The following is a 17,951-nucleotide window of genomic DNA, read 5'->3' on the forward strand; positions in this document are numbered from 1 at the left end:
TGTTAGCGGACAGAAACAGTTTGATTGAGAAAAAAAACACAAGCTATTCCAATAGCTCAGGAAACAAAAACGAACATATACCAACAAATTTTCGAATGACAGTGGCGTAGCTTGCATGTATGCTCAGATGATCAAGCATCCACATCATTTTGGCAAAAAAAAAAAAATATATGATTGCATGTGTTTACAGCAGATACAAACGGTGGTATCCGAATGTTACAAGGGTGAGGATTTGAAAATATCGTCCAATCATTTACGAAACAGTATGCGTTGTCTGTCCTATAGGATCATTTAGTGTATGTAAACAAGACGTCGGCTGCGACAAGCATAGAGGGTGGTTATAACAAGTCCGCATGTTTAGTCTGAAATTGAGCAAGTTGACAATTAAACCATCATATCCTGATAACGTTTCCTATGACGCGAAAGACAACGTGATAAAAACGGTATTTGTATAATGGAGTGTTATCATTTCTTTGCTAATAAATACCTTCTCCATCTAGTTACAAATATTTTAATTTTATTTTCAAGAAAAGAGTACCTATGTCCCAGCTTTACACTTATTTTATTTATTGAAGATACAAAATATCTGGAGAGAATCTGAAATAACAGCTTCAAAACAAATGCAATTGGATTTCAGTTATAATTTATATTTCCAATGGGTTCAAAATAGATGATCAGGACTTATTTTCGCAATCGTCAAAGACATTGCTGATGATACAAGTTTCACAAAAAGCTGGCAGGAATTGTATACATGACAGTGCTAACAAGACCAGACGGACGCAGGCCGCCCAGTATTTTCATGTCCACTGCAACGCTTTAAGACAATTAATCAAAAAACCCATTGTGAGGCTTATATTCCGAGAAAGGGGATCACTTCGGTTCCTATATTCCAAAGTTCCATGAACAGAGGTGCCGCTGTACTTGTTATATTTTTGTGATGTCAAGTGTGAAACTTTAACATTAAATATTTTTGAATTGAATGAAGGTACTTTCGAGAAAACAATAAAATTCTGTTGGAAAATGAATATATATTGGTTGGTATTTTGAAATTAAACAAAAATCTAACTAGTGTCGGATTCTAGGGGAATACTCATGCATAAATGGGAAAATGTCCAAAAAAATATAATTTTCTGCATAATATGGTCCCAAAATTTTTTCGCCTCGCTTGGCGACAATTTCGCATCCACATCGTTTCAACCCTGGCTACGCCACTGAATGATATATCTAGTTGAAATATCTTACATATATTGTTTTGTGTCTGATTACTTTTTATGTTTAGACATTATATATAAGATTAAACATCTGAAATATAAACTCGCATCAACAGAAAGTTATGTAAATGTCATATGTTAAACATATATTTTTTTTCCAATCCATTTTTGGAATAATTTTTCAATTACTTTGAAAATTGATATGGAAAGACGTTTTTTGGGGAATTTTTAGGTGGTTAGACGTATAATTTTCGTCTTCCTCTTTGTCGTTTACCCTGCATCTGTTTTCTTCAAATGAGGGGGTAAGAATTGAAAATTAGCAATTAGCAAAAAAAAAAACAATATAAGACAACTTTCTAAGAAAATTCAAAATATAGATGGTATTGAACAACACCACTTACATTTCTGAAATGCCCACATTACAATATTAATGATATATAAGCAGTATGACAAGTTTATATTGAGAAAAAATCTTTTCTTAGGTGTGTCAAATAAAAATATGATACATGTTCTTTTCTCGGAATGACAAATAACACATGATTGTTATCATTCTTAAGAGACTCTTACATTAACACTTTACAACAGAAAATAAATTATCCAAATAACTTAATTCAATTATAATGAAATATCCTTGTCGTATTCGTTTTTCCAGCATCACGACAACCTACACATTTTTTCTTTTTGATAAGAAGTGTTTTGATACATTTTTTTAACATGTAATTCATTGCATAAAATAAATACTAACATGATTTAAATGAAAAGTCATGTGATAATTAAAGTAGCTTTATCTCAATTAACTCGACCAAATACATACATAATGATAAATAAGGGAATTTGGTTGAAATTTAAAAAAAACAAACAATGAAGCAAAAGAAAACCAGATGTGAAGAAATCTTGAGTAATAAACAGCTACTTGATTAACACGTTTAAAATAACCTTGACATTCGTAATAAATAGTACGTATGATTTGTTTTCCTATACATATATAGATAATATGTTGTATATTTCCCACTTTGTATATTTATTGTAAGGAAACACGTGATTTTTTTGGATATTTTTATCACTTGTAATTTATATGTACGTTCTACGACTTCCTCATTCAAGTTCAAATTAAGTTTGAATGTGATTGAAACAGTACAGAAAAGTCATTCGTGGATACAAAAAATAATTGGAGATATGAATAATTTACTGTGTTTACCTTTGTTCGTCTTAATTTTTATTTTTGATCCAGTAAATAATTCCAAAGGTAAGTGAGTTGCTTTCATTTCTTACTTATGGAGGTACAGCATGCAATATTCACTTGTAAAAATTCCCACATGTAAAAGATTATACTTAATGTGTTCACTATTACACTAAGCAACTAATGAAAGAAAAATGGTTTATTCTTCAAACAGTTATTAGCAGTTAGGCTAGTGTTAGCAATGTTTTACATGAACAATTTTTCTCTATTAAACTATTAATCATTGAAGTCGATAGTCTTAACATTGTTCATCCTTCTGTACGCATATATCTTGATTCCGGAAAATTGGACTGTTCAAGGTTGAATCCAAACTTACATGTTATGCTAGACGTTCCTAAGCCTAAGCACCAAAAAATACTTGGCCAAAGAGATCTAAAGATCATGACATTCCTTAAACTAGTACTATATAGCTGGGCTCGAACCCGGGAAACCTGACTAATTTCAAAATATCTAATGAGTTAAGAAATAGTATATCTAAAATTGGTGAACACAAACATATTCAGTTTGAAATGCATTCCCGTTTCTCAAAAAGAAATCTGGTTCATTTATGTTTAATTAAACTGGAAGGACATGTAACAAGTGTCATATAAGTGCATATATTGGAAAATAATATTTATACAATTTAATTTGTGACATTTACACTTCCTTCATATGCGAGTGTATCATTTCAGATGTTTAATCTTAAAGTTGAATGTAATGTCTAAACATAAATAGTAGTCAGACTCGACAGTATTTGTACGATCGTTCCACTAGATATGATACTAAATAATTGGATGATATAGCCAAACATTTAGTGTGTGTGATTGACATAAAAACAATTCCAAAAGTAATGCCAGAAAACACCTTGAGTATAGCTCAATACTTAAGGCATCTTTTTTTAGACGAAAACAGTAATGTTCCTTTTCTTGTTTGTAACTTGATCATTGGTGAACTATGTTCATTCTTTTCAATCAAAACCTTTTCTGTCCGATTACATTATTTGCTATGCAATTGCTTTGAAATGCCCAATAGATTTAAAGACATGTCACTTGCTTTTTGATACAATATATACTATTCATGAGGAAAAACAAAATCTTCCATTTTAAGAGAGTACCAACCTTAATAAGTAATGTTTGATACGTAAAAGCTCAAAACTACAGCAGTGGCTCCAATAAAGGATCACTTTATTGCACCAAATACCATTACAATATCGATAAAATATAAGCACTTTCTAAGTTGCTTTGGAAAAAAATATGAATATGTTAAATTTTAGAAAATCTACACGCTCTTGTTTTATATCTAGATCAGTCGACTTTAAACGGGCATAGAAGAACTCAAATCAAAATAGAGTAATATAAGAAAAAATCATAAATAACTTTACAATGAATAGCAAAAACACAAATACGAACAGTAAAGAATACTCACGATTTCTTGGCATGTCAAATTCGTTTATGTTTATAAATCTTGATACCGAAAACAGAAACAATACCGTTGGCATCATAAATAGTTACTTAAAGATCTGAATATTATTTCATCAAATAGGAATCTTTCTGTTTGGTAAGATTGTTTGAATTGTAGTAAACAGAATACAAAATCTAAAATTTAAAGAGAGATTAACTGCCGACAAAAAGGGCAAAACATACTCAAGTACAAAAAACGAGTTCTTAACATTACGAGGTCTTTTAACCAGTTGTAAGAGGACTAGTCCGACAAATCGAATCTGGTGTAGTGCATAAGCAGACATTTACGAATTTTATGTTCATCATAAAATGTAGATTAGTATGCACTTTTACAAAAGACTTATATATTAGTTTTTAGTATTTCCGAGAGCATTTAACGTATTTCAAATTACTTCTATACTGTTTTTTAATAAATGAACTGTTTTATTGATTTTAATTGTAGATGAAAATGTTCGAATTTCCTTAACGAGGAAAAAACATACATGGTCTCAAGCCAGGAATAAATGTTCACTGATAGGAATTGAACATACACATTTAACTTTTCAAACTTTTGACTCTGAACTAATGTGGACTGGTGAAAATGCCAGATATCTACCATGGGTAGAATATTTAGGTAAATTCGTGCTAAGTATAGAATTATTGTATTGTGCAAGAAAAAAAGGACACTGTTAGGATTAAAGAAATGTAATAATTTGTAATTTGATTTATTTTCCCTTAAAACCATAAAACCTGTCGGCATACAGGACTATTTAATTTGTATTTTGTGGAATATTTAAATTCGTGCTTTACCTTCACCAATAACATTTGGTACAAAAAAAAATTATCACGAAATGCGTGTGAGCATTACTTTGTTTCTCAGGAAAAAAAACTAAGGCGAAGACAACAAATTGGTAAAAAAAAATGAACCTAAAAAACATATTGGGGAACTCAAGTGTTCCGGAAGGGTATGCTGTGACAACTGTCGTGTTACTCCTTTCCAAATGTGTTTTGAAAGCACATTTTCATATTAATCATGAAAAAAGACAGATTGATCAATTGAAAAACCACTAAAGAAGGACAAATTAACAATTAGAAAACATGGAAATACTTTTTTTCAAATATTTAAGAACGGATGTTATCATGTTATGTTAATAATAGGATACCTGTCACTCGTGATGTTTGGTTTAAGAAAATTTAGTTCAGGCGGATTTTGAAAATTAAAATAAAGGATGTTTTTTAAATACTGTATACAAAACGTCTTATTCAGATTCGTATTATTAACAAAATGAATCTGCAAAATCCAGAACAGGGAATGTTTAATTTTAATATAAAATAGTTACCGGTTAACATTATCTTTAAAACAAATATACATCATGTACATATTAGCAGGCAAAAAACTAATTATGTTGTCATTTCTTTGCATGCAAAATTTACACAGTTGTGTAAATGAAAAATGATTGCAACGACTGCACCATATAGATTTATACTTAGATTAATCAAAGAACATTTTGTCAAATAGGACACTCTTTAATCAGGATAATGTAGTATAAAGGTAGAAAATTTATAACTATCAACGAAGACAGCCTAGCTAACAGTTAGGAATCACCCAATCTTACCCAAGGAGTTGTTCACATATACTCAGACTCGTATAAAAAAGTTAATATTGACCTAATATTGTATATATATTTAAAGAGCCGAAACATTTAATATACCATTTTCTGTATGTAGATGTAAAATAAAATATCGTATACATCTACCGGCTTTCTTGTTTGTGATACCAATAATTCATGGTGGCAACATTGTGGTGTTGACAAGCAGCTTTCAATTGAGTTAAGCTTACAACGGCTGAATATCTGCCAGTTTATAAAATCTGATTTCTAAATATATCCTATTATTGAACAATTATTATAGTGCTAACTAATCTGTTTGTTTTTTTTTTTTCTTTTTCTCTTATCTTCTTGGATTGGGTATAACGCGATAATGTAATTCCTTTATTAATTATGGCAATTGAAGAACAGTAAAATCATAAAGTTTAACAAAAACTACATTTGTCTTCGTAAGGATGCTACGGATTGGAAAGTGATGATTTAATAGTAGATAAAAGAAATGTGAAACCAGGAACACAACTGAAAGAATGTTTGGTGCATTGCAAACAATACGATTTTATTGGCCTGCAGGTAAATATTGCATCACCTAACATGAATGATAATGCTCATAACACTGATCTTGTTTGTATTTGTATTCTTTGATTTCTTAAAAAAAAAAACTACATTTATTTACTTGCATAAACAAAACACTGAATCTTACAAAATAATCAAGCAATCATTACAACCAGATTGAATATCGATAAACAAACGTGATACGGGCAATAATTGGTCAATTTCTAAAATAGATACCCTTTGCATTATTTTAACTTTGCATACACAAAATAAAATTCGGCTTTCAGTCAGCATGTTTAAAATAACTAAACATCTAAATGTCACAAAAGTACAAATAAAATCTTTCTCGCTATGGGATTCAAATACCGTACGGTACAACATGGGATTGAATTTTGGCATACTTTTCTAACACCTAGCAAGTTATTTTTTTGGCTTAATTTTCACGGTCTCGCAGGCTTATATGTAGCGTAATAGTATTGACTATCTTTTCCAAATAATTCGGATTTGCCTTTTAACCACAAAACATATTCGTATTGAATTGAAAAACGCAGTGAGACCAAATAAGTCGACAGAGTATGCTTTGCCATCTTTACATACAGCACTGGTCGTTGAAATCCAGACTCCAGAGTCCGAAATTGTTACATGAAGAAACGACCACAATGAATCGGGTTTTTTTTTCAATTTTTCAAACCTTTATATTTGATTTAAATTCTGCTACGACATCATCGTCTTTTTGTACCAATATCTTCAGGCAAGTATGAAGATTACCATTTCGAATGACTTATATTACTGTAAATGTATCTAATTAATTATGAAAAACCTCCAATACCATTGATTGTTAGATAAGCGACGAAGGGGCTTAAAAATACATTAGCAATTAATGAATGTTCCATTGTTTCTGTACCCAAAGATCCCAAGATGTTTATTTGTCATTGTCTCTAAAGTTAAAGCTGGTCTAATATCATCTACCCATGGTATTATAATACTTTCACATATACACAGTGATTAGATTTCTTTCTCAGATCACTGTAATAGTGCACCGGACACTTATTAGTTATATGCGGAATAAAACAACTTTGGTGACATTACTTCAATTATTAAGAAGACTAATTATCATAAAATAATGAAAATAACAGATTTTCCGATTTATAAGTTTGTAAGTAAATTCCTAATAGTGTCATGGTATAGTAAAACAGAGAATGAAAGATCAAATGGTCATTTAAACTCATCAGTCGAAAAAGTTATGGCAAAAAACGAAAAACGACCGAAAATATTTGGAAAACAATTCACAACAAAGAAAACAAAAGAATGAGCAACACATACCTCACAAACAACCAATGCAACAATTATTCTGGAGATGCTGCATTTATAATATCTAATGTAGTTACATCAAAATAATATAACAAACTTATACAGAAAAACAAATATCTTAAAACATCAATCAAGAAGTATATCAATAAAATATCCTCAGTATATTTTTATAGTACCATATTGTACTAGTACTTGTTGCATCATTTTGATCGTATCTACTATCATTTTATGTATAATATTCTAACATTTTTTAGCAATCAAACTGTGTGTGCCTGCACTATTTAGAATTGACAGGTGTTTACGTTGTACAACCCTGTAACACAAAGGGATACCCAGCAAAATGCCAAGGAGATACGACTGCTTTTTGCGGATCGGGAAACAGTGGTTATATTTCGGATGCATTTTCACTATATCAAAAAGGTATAAAACAAAAACTCAAGGTCAGCTAATGAGCCTAGTTAAAGTAGGAATTAAACAGATGTTATGCAAATTGTTCAAGCAGATGTATGTCGCAGTGAAAACTGTAATATAAGCTCAGCTAGTGCGTCACAATTACTTGAGGATCCACGGAGCATGTGTCGCTGACCTGTTATTTTTGGTCACAATTGATGCGTGAAATAATGCAACTGTTATACTTTTGCGTATTTAGAGATATAAGCAGCCAAAACTGGATTTTATCCCTATAATCTTTTTTTAGCCATCACAACCGTTTTGACACATTTTTTTATCACAATACTCTAGTTAATTGTGGACAAGTTTGTCTAGTTTTGGCTCGGTAGTTTCAAAGGAGAAAAATCTGACTTGTCCCTTTTGGACCAGGTGAGCTGAAACGGGTCGGCCTAGCTGGCACACTGTTTTGTTTTATTCCTGCAATAAAGATGATTTGAATTGGAAACAAATCAGTTAGTGTTAATTTTGTATGAGTTTGAACCAACATGACCAATTGTCTTACAAACTTCTGATTCATTCACGACAAATGGTTTGAAATTTTGTCATAAAGTGTGTAAGTATCTTGAATATTTGAATAATAATATAATAAAGATACTTGTTCCAAATATCAAAGGAGTAGGGGCAATAAGGCCCTTATTTGGCCCAACATTTATAATTACTGCAAATTTAAAAGTTATCACACATACTCTTCAATTACTAAAAACTTGACTTAAGTATAAGGTACTAAGAAAAACAAAACAAATTTGACATCGAACAAGTTACCATGGCAACAAATCATAACCTAATTTGCATATTTTGTTAAATTTCGTGATTTTCCTTGTTTTTTCATCAAATTTTAAGTATATTTTAGATTGAAAAAGTATGTGCGCACCCAAGAAACAACTTTGTATTTCGTCAGAATATGCCAATAGTTATAATAAAGCTTCTGTTAAATCATTTTGTTGTTTCTCGGCTGCGCAGGATGTTTTCAAAACGGAATTAAAGACCGAAAGTGCATAAATTCTGTATTTTTCATTGTTTTTGTTAAAACAGCACATACTATGACGTAATTGTGACGTCATCAGATAAAAATCTTTATGTTTTTCATTTATATTTCCTGACCCTATGCATTTCTTAACATTATGTGCCAATTTGAAATGGCTATCAAACATTTTATTTTCTTGGGCTAAAACTAGGCCTTAATGCCCCTACTCCTTTATTTTCAAGAAAAGCATTTAAATACAACTATTTTCAATCATGTTGTTATATTATGTTTCTTATTGGAACAGTTAATGTCAGCGAAAGACTTGATAATGGAAATTGCTTAGCTGTTGACAGACAAAATAATTCTTTGTCCTACGTAGCCCGCAACTGTTCAACGGAATATTTTCAGATTTGCTTGAATGGTAAGTTGAAAACATACACTCATCATTTTGCTCATTGATAATATTTAAGGAATAACAGTACTGTAGTTGAAGAGTTGCCACCGTCAATTGTAGATTTGACGGTCGCAAATGCAGTTTTACTGGCGACGCGTAGCGGAGACAGTAAAACGGAGATTTGCGACCGTCAAATCAAAATTGACGGTGGCAACTCTTCAACTACAGTACTGTTATTCCGATTCTAATGCATTACAAAAAGAAAAAATCCGATAAAACTTGAAAAAATTTGTCAAATAAAAAAAAATCCGCGAAACTTCATAAATGATTTTGGCACAAAGACTTTATGTCTAAACGTGACGTCATACAACTGAAAACTTACAAACTGGAGGTTATGACGTTACCTGTACGCTTCAAATTCGGATAAAATTACATTAAATCGGTGAATTCGAGGTAGGTATTTTTTTATTTTCGATTAAATAGTAGAAATCGAACATTTTTTGATTCATCAATTCAAAATGGCGGACCCCTCCTTAGTTACGCCTGGTCAACTGTGGATTTGACGGCAACTTTTAGCCAATGAAAAAAATTGTTACATCCAAATTGCATTAGAATACATCTTCTCCGGCCAATGGTGACGATCCGTTTCCCTCTTCTCCTCCCTTGTTGGATAATAAGATACTTTTGGAACTACCAATGTAGTGATTTTCTTTGGTCGAAGTCGATGCTGGCTGCATCCAATCAAAATGTGTCTATAACATAATCAAGTGTAAATGTAGAAAATGTAAGTACACAATTGCCACGTAACGATTGTGCAATAATTTTTATCCCTTAAACATGAGACGACATTAAGTGACAATTTAAGTGTTCTCAATGTACTTATGGAATTTCCTGTGTAAGTTTTTTGCATAAATTTTGGAATTTCAACGTGTATTTTTGTTTCCTGCTTCATCAAGATTATGAACTCTAGTCGCCACCGTGTTTAACACCACACTGAAGAGATTGCAAGTGCTACCATTTGTCAAAAATTATGTATTCGGATTGGGTGTGACTCTAATCAACCGTTAGATTGCCAAATATTGTTCAGGCAAATGATGGCTTAATCTGCCAAGGGTGGAGAGGAGGAAAGTTGACCGTAACATTTGGCTAGCAAAGATCATTAGTTTAGTAGATTTAACTCACGGATACATACACCCCTTTATAAGTCAAGCTTTCAAACCAAACTCAAGTGACGTAATTTTATCCGTTGTGATAGACAAGAAGAGGCATAGCAATCAATGTTGTCAAAAATTATGAACAAAAAACTGAAAAAAAATTCTCAAAATGATGACGTCTGTCCAAAACACCTTTTTAATATACTTTAAAAGAGGGGGAAAAGATACTAGAGGGACATTCAAACTCATAAATCGAAAATAAACTGACATCGCAATTGCTTGCTAAGCAAAGAGACAAACACATAAATTAGATCTTAGTAAGGAAAACTTACAAATTTCAATTTGAAAGTGAATATACACTAAGTTGTCGAGTTCGAACAACCCAAACAAAACATTTGATTTTTTTCTCGTTCACATGGTTAATCAATCATTATAAAACTATAAACCGTGAGGAAAAAAGGTCCATAAATAAAGGCAACAGTAGTATACCGCTGTTCAAAACTCATAAATCCATGGACAAAAAACAAAATCGGGGCAACAAACCAAAACTGAGGAAAACGCTGTTAACCATGTTAGTTTCATAAAAAAATCCCAATTTGTAAAATATATACACCAGGTTGTGTTGCTCATGTAAGTACAAATCGGCAATTTGAGCATATGTTTCGTCATATATGAAACAAATATTCAAACAACTAGCGATGGCGCCCGTTAATATTTCGAAGGTAATATTTGAACTTTTACACATGGATCTTTTGATTTAATATCTTCTTGGTTAACAACCGTCCTTTATCAAGCAACTCACAGTAGGTTGTGCAAGCTTTGGAATACCATAACAACTATAGTATAAATAAACAGACTTTAAGCAGTGAAAGGCTGATATAATGCAGTAATAGGCTGACTTAATGCAGTAATAGGCTGACATAATGCAGTAATAGGCTGACATAATGCAGTAATATGCTGACATAATGCAGATATAGGCTGACACAATGCAGTAATAGACTGACTTAATGCAGTACTAGGCTGACATAATGCAGTAATAGGCTGACATAATGCAGTAATAGAGTCAATAATGCAATAATAGGCTGACTTAATGCAGTAATAGACTGACGTAATGCAGTAATAGGTTGACATAATGCAGTACTAGGCTGACATTATGCAGAAATAGGCTGACTTAATAGGCTGTAATAGGCTCACATAATGCAGTTGTAGGCTGACATAATGCAGTAATAGGCTGACACAATACAGTAATAGTCTGACATAATGCAGTTATAGGCTGACATAATGCAGTAATAGGCTGGCATAATGCAGTAATAGACTTACCATGCTGACACAAACAAGTATGGAAGGAGCGATAATTTTATTTTATTCCTACATAATATTTTTTATTTTTTCCGATTACATGTAGTATCTATTATTTCTGGGCTAGTGCTTTCTGTCGGGATTTCCTCGGTCGAGATTTGCTGTCTCCTGGTAAATGTGAAATGATCACATCTACTTTGATTGGATGAATACAGTATGTCACAGATCACAATGGATAGTGGATATAGTGTTAATGATCGTATCTTCAATGTCATTTTAGCATCAACAGGAATGCTACTTATTACCAGATATGTACATGCCAGGTACCAGAAGAACAGAGCAATAAAATTTAGAATTGAAATGCGGAATATGTTAAAGAGACAACAACCCGATCAAAGAGCAGACAACAGCCGAAGGCCACCAATGGGTCTTCAACGCAGCGAGAAAATCCCGCTACCATAGGTGGTCATCGGCTGGCCCCGACATGAAATTGTGTCTTAGTTCAGTGAAAATGGACGTCACACTTAACGCCAAAACATATCAATAAACTAAAATTGAAAAAAGATACAAGACCTATAAAGCATTAAAGGTCAGCTTCTAACTTGAGACAGCTGCAAAAGGATGTAGAATAAAGAAACTCATATCAATACGCACAATTAAAATCAATTTAAACAAGAAGTCCCAGTCCGATGTCAGGATAGGTTACAAAAGAAACTAAATATGACAATGATCAATACATTTACAAAGGACTACTACCAGTTACTGATATACTAGCTCAAGACCCCACTTAAACTGATTGAAAGATAATGTCTTCATATATGAATTCAAGTACAAACCCTCCCGTACCTACTTACCTTTCGGTACATCTATTGATTTTTGGAAGGAATCGTGTTTTTAATGTTTATTGGTTCGTGTAGCGTTGTGTAAACCGTTGTTTTTCGATTTTTTTTTAACAAAATATGCGTTTTATCTTAATATATAAGAACGTTTAAAATTTGAAATATGTTGTCATGCAAACGAGAGAATGATGTCATTATTCCGAACATTGCATGCATGCATATGTTTTATAAATTTCTTTATAGAAAATGCAAACATATAATTCTTTGCAGATGCTGAACATCAGCAAAATATCAAGAAGAGAACATGGATCGATTCTTTTGATATATGCGCACCACCAACTCACATGTTGTCACGTTACAGTTTGGTATATAATAAAACCCGTTTTCCAAGAATGGGAACATACTGGTTATCTAATACTCGACGATGGATTCAAGGCACATGTAAGTCATAATATCGACTACCCATCCAAATAAAAACAACTTTAATGTCAGTCATATTTGTTTTTCGTAAAATGTTTTTTTATTAATTTTGCCGTTAGTTTTCTAAATTGAACCGTATCATATGTTTCTTGTCGGAGCCATATATAGACGACTATAAGGTACGAGGTTGGTTTTTTCTGCAACTAGCTCTATCTAAACTTTTGATTTTTCTTCCCTGTATACCACCAATCTCTGTATAAAATTGAAAAATCGTCTAATGAAAAAACCCACAATGCTTTTCAACATAAATTGTAAGCACACGCTATACATTTAATACTTTTGGATACCATACGGCGTGATCGGTATGCTGAAGCTTCTTATTTGTTAAAATATTTGTAACGTTGAATTTGGAGGTAGTATTTTAAACAAATTGTCGACAGTCCTCTGGGAACGATGTGTGCCCTCTCTTTTCTGACCTCTTCTCATTTTCATATCAGTTCACATTCAGATATATTGATGATTATTTTCATATCATTTTATATTCAGATATATTGATGATTATTTTCATATCATTTCACATTCAGATATATTGATGATTATTTTCATACCATTTCACATTCAGATATATTCAATTTGATGATTATTTTCATATCATTTCACATTCAGATATATTGATGATTATTTTCATATCATTTCACATTCAGATATATTGATGATTATTTTCATATCATTTCACATTCAGATATATTGATGATTATTTTCATAATATTTCACATTCAGATATATTGATGATTATTTTCATATCATTTCACATTCAGATATATTGATGATTATTTTCATATCATTTCACATTCAGATATATTGATGATTATTTTCATATCATTTCACATTCAGATATATTGATGATTATTTTCATATCATTTCACATTCAGATATATTGATGATCATTTTCATATCATTTCACATTCAGATATATTGATGATCATTTTCATATCATTTCACATTCAGATATATTGATGATCATTTTCATATCATTTCACATTCAGATATATTGATGATCATTTTCATATCATTTCACATTCAGATATATTGATGATCATTTTCATATCATTTCACATTCAGATATATTGATGATTATTTTCATATCATTTCACATTCAGATATATTGATGATTATTTTCATATCATTTCACATTCAGATATATTGATGATTATTTTCATATCATTTCACATTCAGATATATTGATGATTATTTTCATATCATTTCACATTCATATATATTGATGATTATTTTCATATCATTTCACATTCAGATATATTGATGATTATTTTCATATCATTTCACATTCAGATATATTGATGATTATTTTCATAATCAATCCAATCTTTTCTGATTGGGTTATTTTAGTATATCCCCCAAAAATTTGAATTAAAGAACAAATAGACACGGCTCTCTCAGTCTCGTGTTTAGACTTATGCCTCAAACAAGACGATTTTGAATTTTGAATTATCAATTTTCACCACCTTAGGAGCAATATACCGACTTCACCTACATATGAGATATACATTTTCCAATTTAATCGGTATTCCGAAACTTGCAGTTTCGACCCAGACTCTGAAAAACGTCACCAGTGTCTGAGCAGAAAGTTGATGAACCAGGGGTATGTCAAAGAAGAAAAAAGTTCACGGGAAGGTACCAATACCTTGATGAAACTATTCCATATCAACTTATACAATAATACACGTTGGTCTTGAAGTATGAATTTTGGGTACTGAAGTTGTTTATCATCTTGAGAACTTGTTATAGTATTCTTTTTTGTTCTTTTTTTTTTGTCTTTATGAATATAATTTCTTTTCCTGTTTATTCTATTTTCATTTGAATTTTAGTGGATAGTTGTCTCATTGTTGAAAGCTCAAACACATCAAAGGAATTGATAACAGCTGTCATATTCCTGACTTGGTATAGGGTGTGGGTACTTGTATCAACAGTGTGCATCTGTTAAGAGCTAGTTTAAAAGTGCAATATTCCACGAATTACATGTTTGCCTTTTGTACCTTTCGTTTGAATAGAAATGTTAATATCAATATTTCATTTTTAATTTTTGTTTTCAATTAGTTGAAAATCCTGAATTCTGTATCGCTGCTAGAGTTACAGAAGATGGACAACTTGAACGATTTCCAATAAGATGTGATAGAACACTATTTGGTCTGTGTGCAAGTCCTGAAATACCTGACCATGAAACAGATGGAAATAAAATGACGTCATCAGATAACCAACCACCGATTAATAGTTAATATATTTATTTTTTAAATCTTATCATGTGTAATGATTTATAAAAGCGTAATAAAACAATGAAATGCAATTTATCGACAAAAACATTATCCGCGAAACTGTGTCAATATGTAATTTTGAAAAATATAGTCATTGCTTCGAACTTACTAATTTTTATCTTGCATCACTTTAATATTCTATTTGGAAATTAACACAATAAATCACACATTTAGGTATATAGTTTTGTAAACAGTTCAAACATTAAACATTGTACATGCAATATCAAGAAATTGATGAACTCATAATGTAATTCATTTCAGACTCGTGTATTATTGCACTTGATTAATCTCTCACGATCACACAAACACAAACACACACACAGACAAACAGTCATACGCATGTTTATTCTTGAGAGGATCATTTGAACTAATCTTAAATTATTTTGTAGAGGTCCTTCTTATTACCGTGATTGCTGCAACAAGTTTGATCATTATAGTAGCAGTTGTAATACTTATCTTCTGTATCAGGTTTGTTATTTTGTGCCTTTATTTTGTTTTTTATAATAAATAATAAATATATGAAAAAAACTGCTATCTTCAAATAATATAAAAGGAGCCTTCATCAAAGAATGAAAAAAAAATCATAATTTCATGAGTGGTGGCATGTTGTCACTGGAAATCAGTTAAAATATGAAGTAAACATCTCCTTTCTTTTACTAAACAGGTCAGCAACTCAATTAGTATGCATTCAGTAGCTATATATATAGAGATATCAATTTCCCTTGAATGTTTTAATATAAAGATAAGGAGATGATGTGGTATGATTGCCACTGACACAACTATACACCAAAGTTCAAATGAAGTGATATACCAAATGTTGGCAGTAAAAGTGGAATGACATATTACATTAAAACACGTGTTGTACGAATTGATATCATGAATATGTAATTAAAATACTAGATTTTTTTGTCGGGAAAATGTGATAATTTCTCAATTTCAATTCATATGTTTCTCTTATATCACAAGCTAAAAGTACGAGTTTTATATTTCGTAACTTTGAAATCGTTTCACGCAACTTACCGTTTTACGTAAATTATGTTTTTTTTTTAATTATTTGTCATTAACTTGCAGAATGAAAAGACTACAATCAAACTCTTCCCAAAATCAAATCGTTGTTGATGGTAAAAATGTAGTTTATGCGCAAGTTGATCGGTCAGTCAATCAAGACAGAACCACCAATCAAACAACAGGACAATCTCCAGTAGAAGATACCTATGATCACATGGATCATCGCTGTTTGAATCAGGTGCCACCCAAAGAGGAAAGTAATTACGATACGATGTCCAAAGTAGGAATCGTAGAGGAAAATGATTACAGCCATACAAATGAAACTGAGAGGGAAAGGCAGTGCTTTGTTGACGCTTCGTCGGAATACAGTCATGTTACTGTAGTTCCAAAACCGAAAACCATAGACTAAGAAACTTATATCAAGTGTTGAGATCATATGTATGGATAAAAAAAAGGTGACCGTGATTAGTCAGCAACCTAACAACACAATTTAGAAGTGTCTAAACCATATTTTAAGTTTTACTTCAATTACATCATTTAGTGCATTTTGAATCATTAGTTTCAATTTATTTGCTCCATTTTCTGTGTTTTAAATTTACTTATTTTTCTCTCCTGAACTGAACTGAGGAGTTCATTTGAAGTCATTTTTATTATACAGAGCTCAATGACAATGGTTTGGATGGTTTTTTTTAGTTAATGTTTATATTTTATACTTGCTTCACATCTATCTATTTTACTAACAATGAACTACTAGTTTTATTTTATCTAAACCAAGGACCTATAACTAACCCATAATATATGTCCTTGATTCGGAAATACATTTCCTATGCTATCAAAGAACTTATATGTAAATATAATTAAAGTAATTGCGATAACAAACACAAAACACATGTCCGCTTTAAATGGGGGCGTTATCTTGAGTTATATACTATATGAGCTAAGCTTATTTCTTTAATATTGCATTTGGCTAGAAAGTTTATTGACCATAACTGTATAAATTTAATGCCAAAGTTTTGTACAGAAAATTCATAAGGATCTTTGTTTTTCAAAAGCATTAATCAATAAGGTAGGACGAATGAAAACATATATGCTTTGTGAAAGTTCATGGTTCATTTCTATATATTCCGAGGCTCTGAAACCAATCATAAATTACTAAGTAAAGTAAATATTTGTAACGAAATGTCTGTTATGATTCATGCAATCTGAAGTGCTATTTTTTTTTATTATATCGAGAATCAGAAATCTCAGGATTTGTTTGATGCACTCGAACATTTTTGTAATTTTTTTTCTATCTGTATCGTTATTTATTTTTATTGTGAACGCTTTTTACCAAGAATGTTCCTAGAAATGTTTAGGAGGTAAGATAATACTGTATACTCTGTAGCTACTATTCTCTGCTGTCTTTTATTTGTTATATATTGTATATATTTTCGTTTGCCATAACATGTACATTAATATGCTTTTTGCAAATAAATTATTGATTCATTCATTCAATGCACATAAAGTCCACCACGATTACTAAAAACAAATCCGTATTGAAACTGCAATGTGACGTTACAATAATTGCAAACAGTGATTTTAAAAAGTAATAATTCTGTTGTTAGGTGTGGTTATAGGGATTATGCGCCCTGAATTTATTTATACCGTTTGAAGCACCAGTTCTAGATCGAGTTAAGTCAAATGTCTTGCATAGCAAAAAAATAATGTATGGATGGGTATAAATTTATATTTTTTAAAAAGCGTGTAAAATTTCT

General features: G+C 31.2%; 1 protein-coding gene across 1 annotated transcript; it reads left to right on the forward strand.

The window, feature by feature from the left end:
* Positions 1-2,321: 2,321 nt before the first annotated feature.
* On the forward strand, positions 2,322-17,686 carry LOC143081757 (uncharacterized). Its single transcript, XM_076257473.1, has 9 exons — positions 2,322-2,457; positions 4,333-4,503; positions 5,931-6,046; positions 7,594-7,759; positions 9,058-9,174; positions 12,710-12,880; positions 14,975-15,148; positions 15,579-15,657; positions 16,261-17,686. The coding sequence occupies exons 1-9, from the start codon at positions 2,388-2,390 to the stop codon at positions 16,604-16,606; spliced, it is 1,410 nt and encodes a 469-aa protein (XP_076113588.1). The 5' UTR covers positions 2,322-2,387; the 3' UTR covers positions 16,607-17,686.
* The last annotated feature ends 265 nt before the right edge of the window (positions 17,687-17,951 follow it).

The sequence above is a fragment of the Mytilus galloprovincialis genome, chromosome 7, assembly GCF_965363235.1.
Source record: "Mytilus galloprovincialis chromosome 7, xbMytGall1.hap1.1, whole genome shotgun sequence".
In the NCBI taxonomy this organism is placed as follows: Eukaryota; Metazoa; Mollusca; class Bivalvia; order Mytilida; family Mytilidae; genus Mytilus; species Mytilus galloprovincialis.

Excerpts from the sequence above, each read along its gene's own strand:
- LOC143081757 (XM_076257473.1), top strand. The coding sequence starts at position 2,388 with ATGAATAATTTACTGTGTTTACCTTTGTTCGTCTTAATTTTTATTTTT. Across the intron at positions 6,047-7,593 it reads ACGATTTTATTGGCCTGCAG|CAATCAAACTGTGTGTGCCT; the intron begins GTAAATATTGCA and ends AACATTTTTTAG. Across the intron at positions 15,149-15,578 it reads TAACCAACCACCGATTAATA|AGGTCCTTCTTATTACCGTG; the intron begins GTTAATATATTT and ends ATTATTTTGTAG.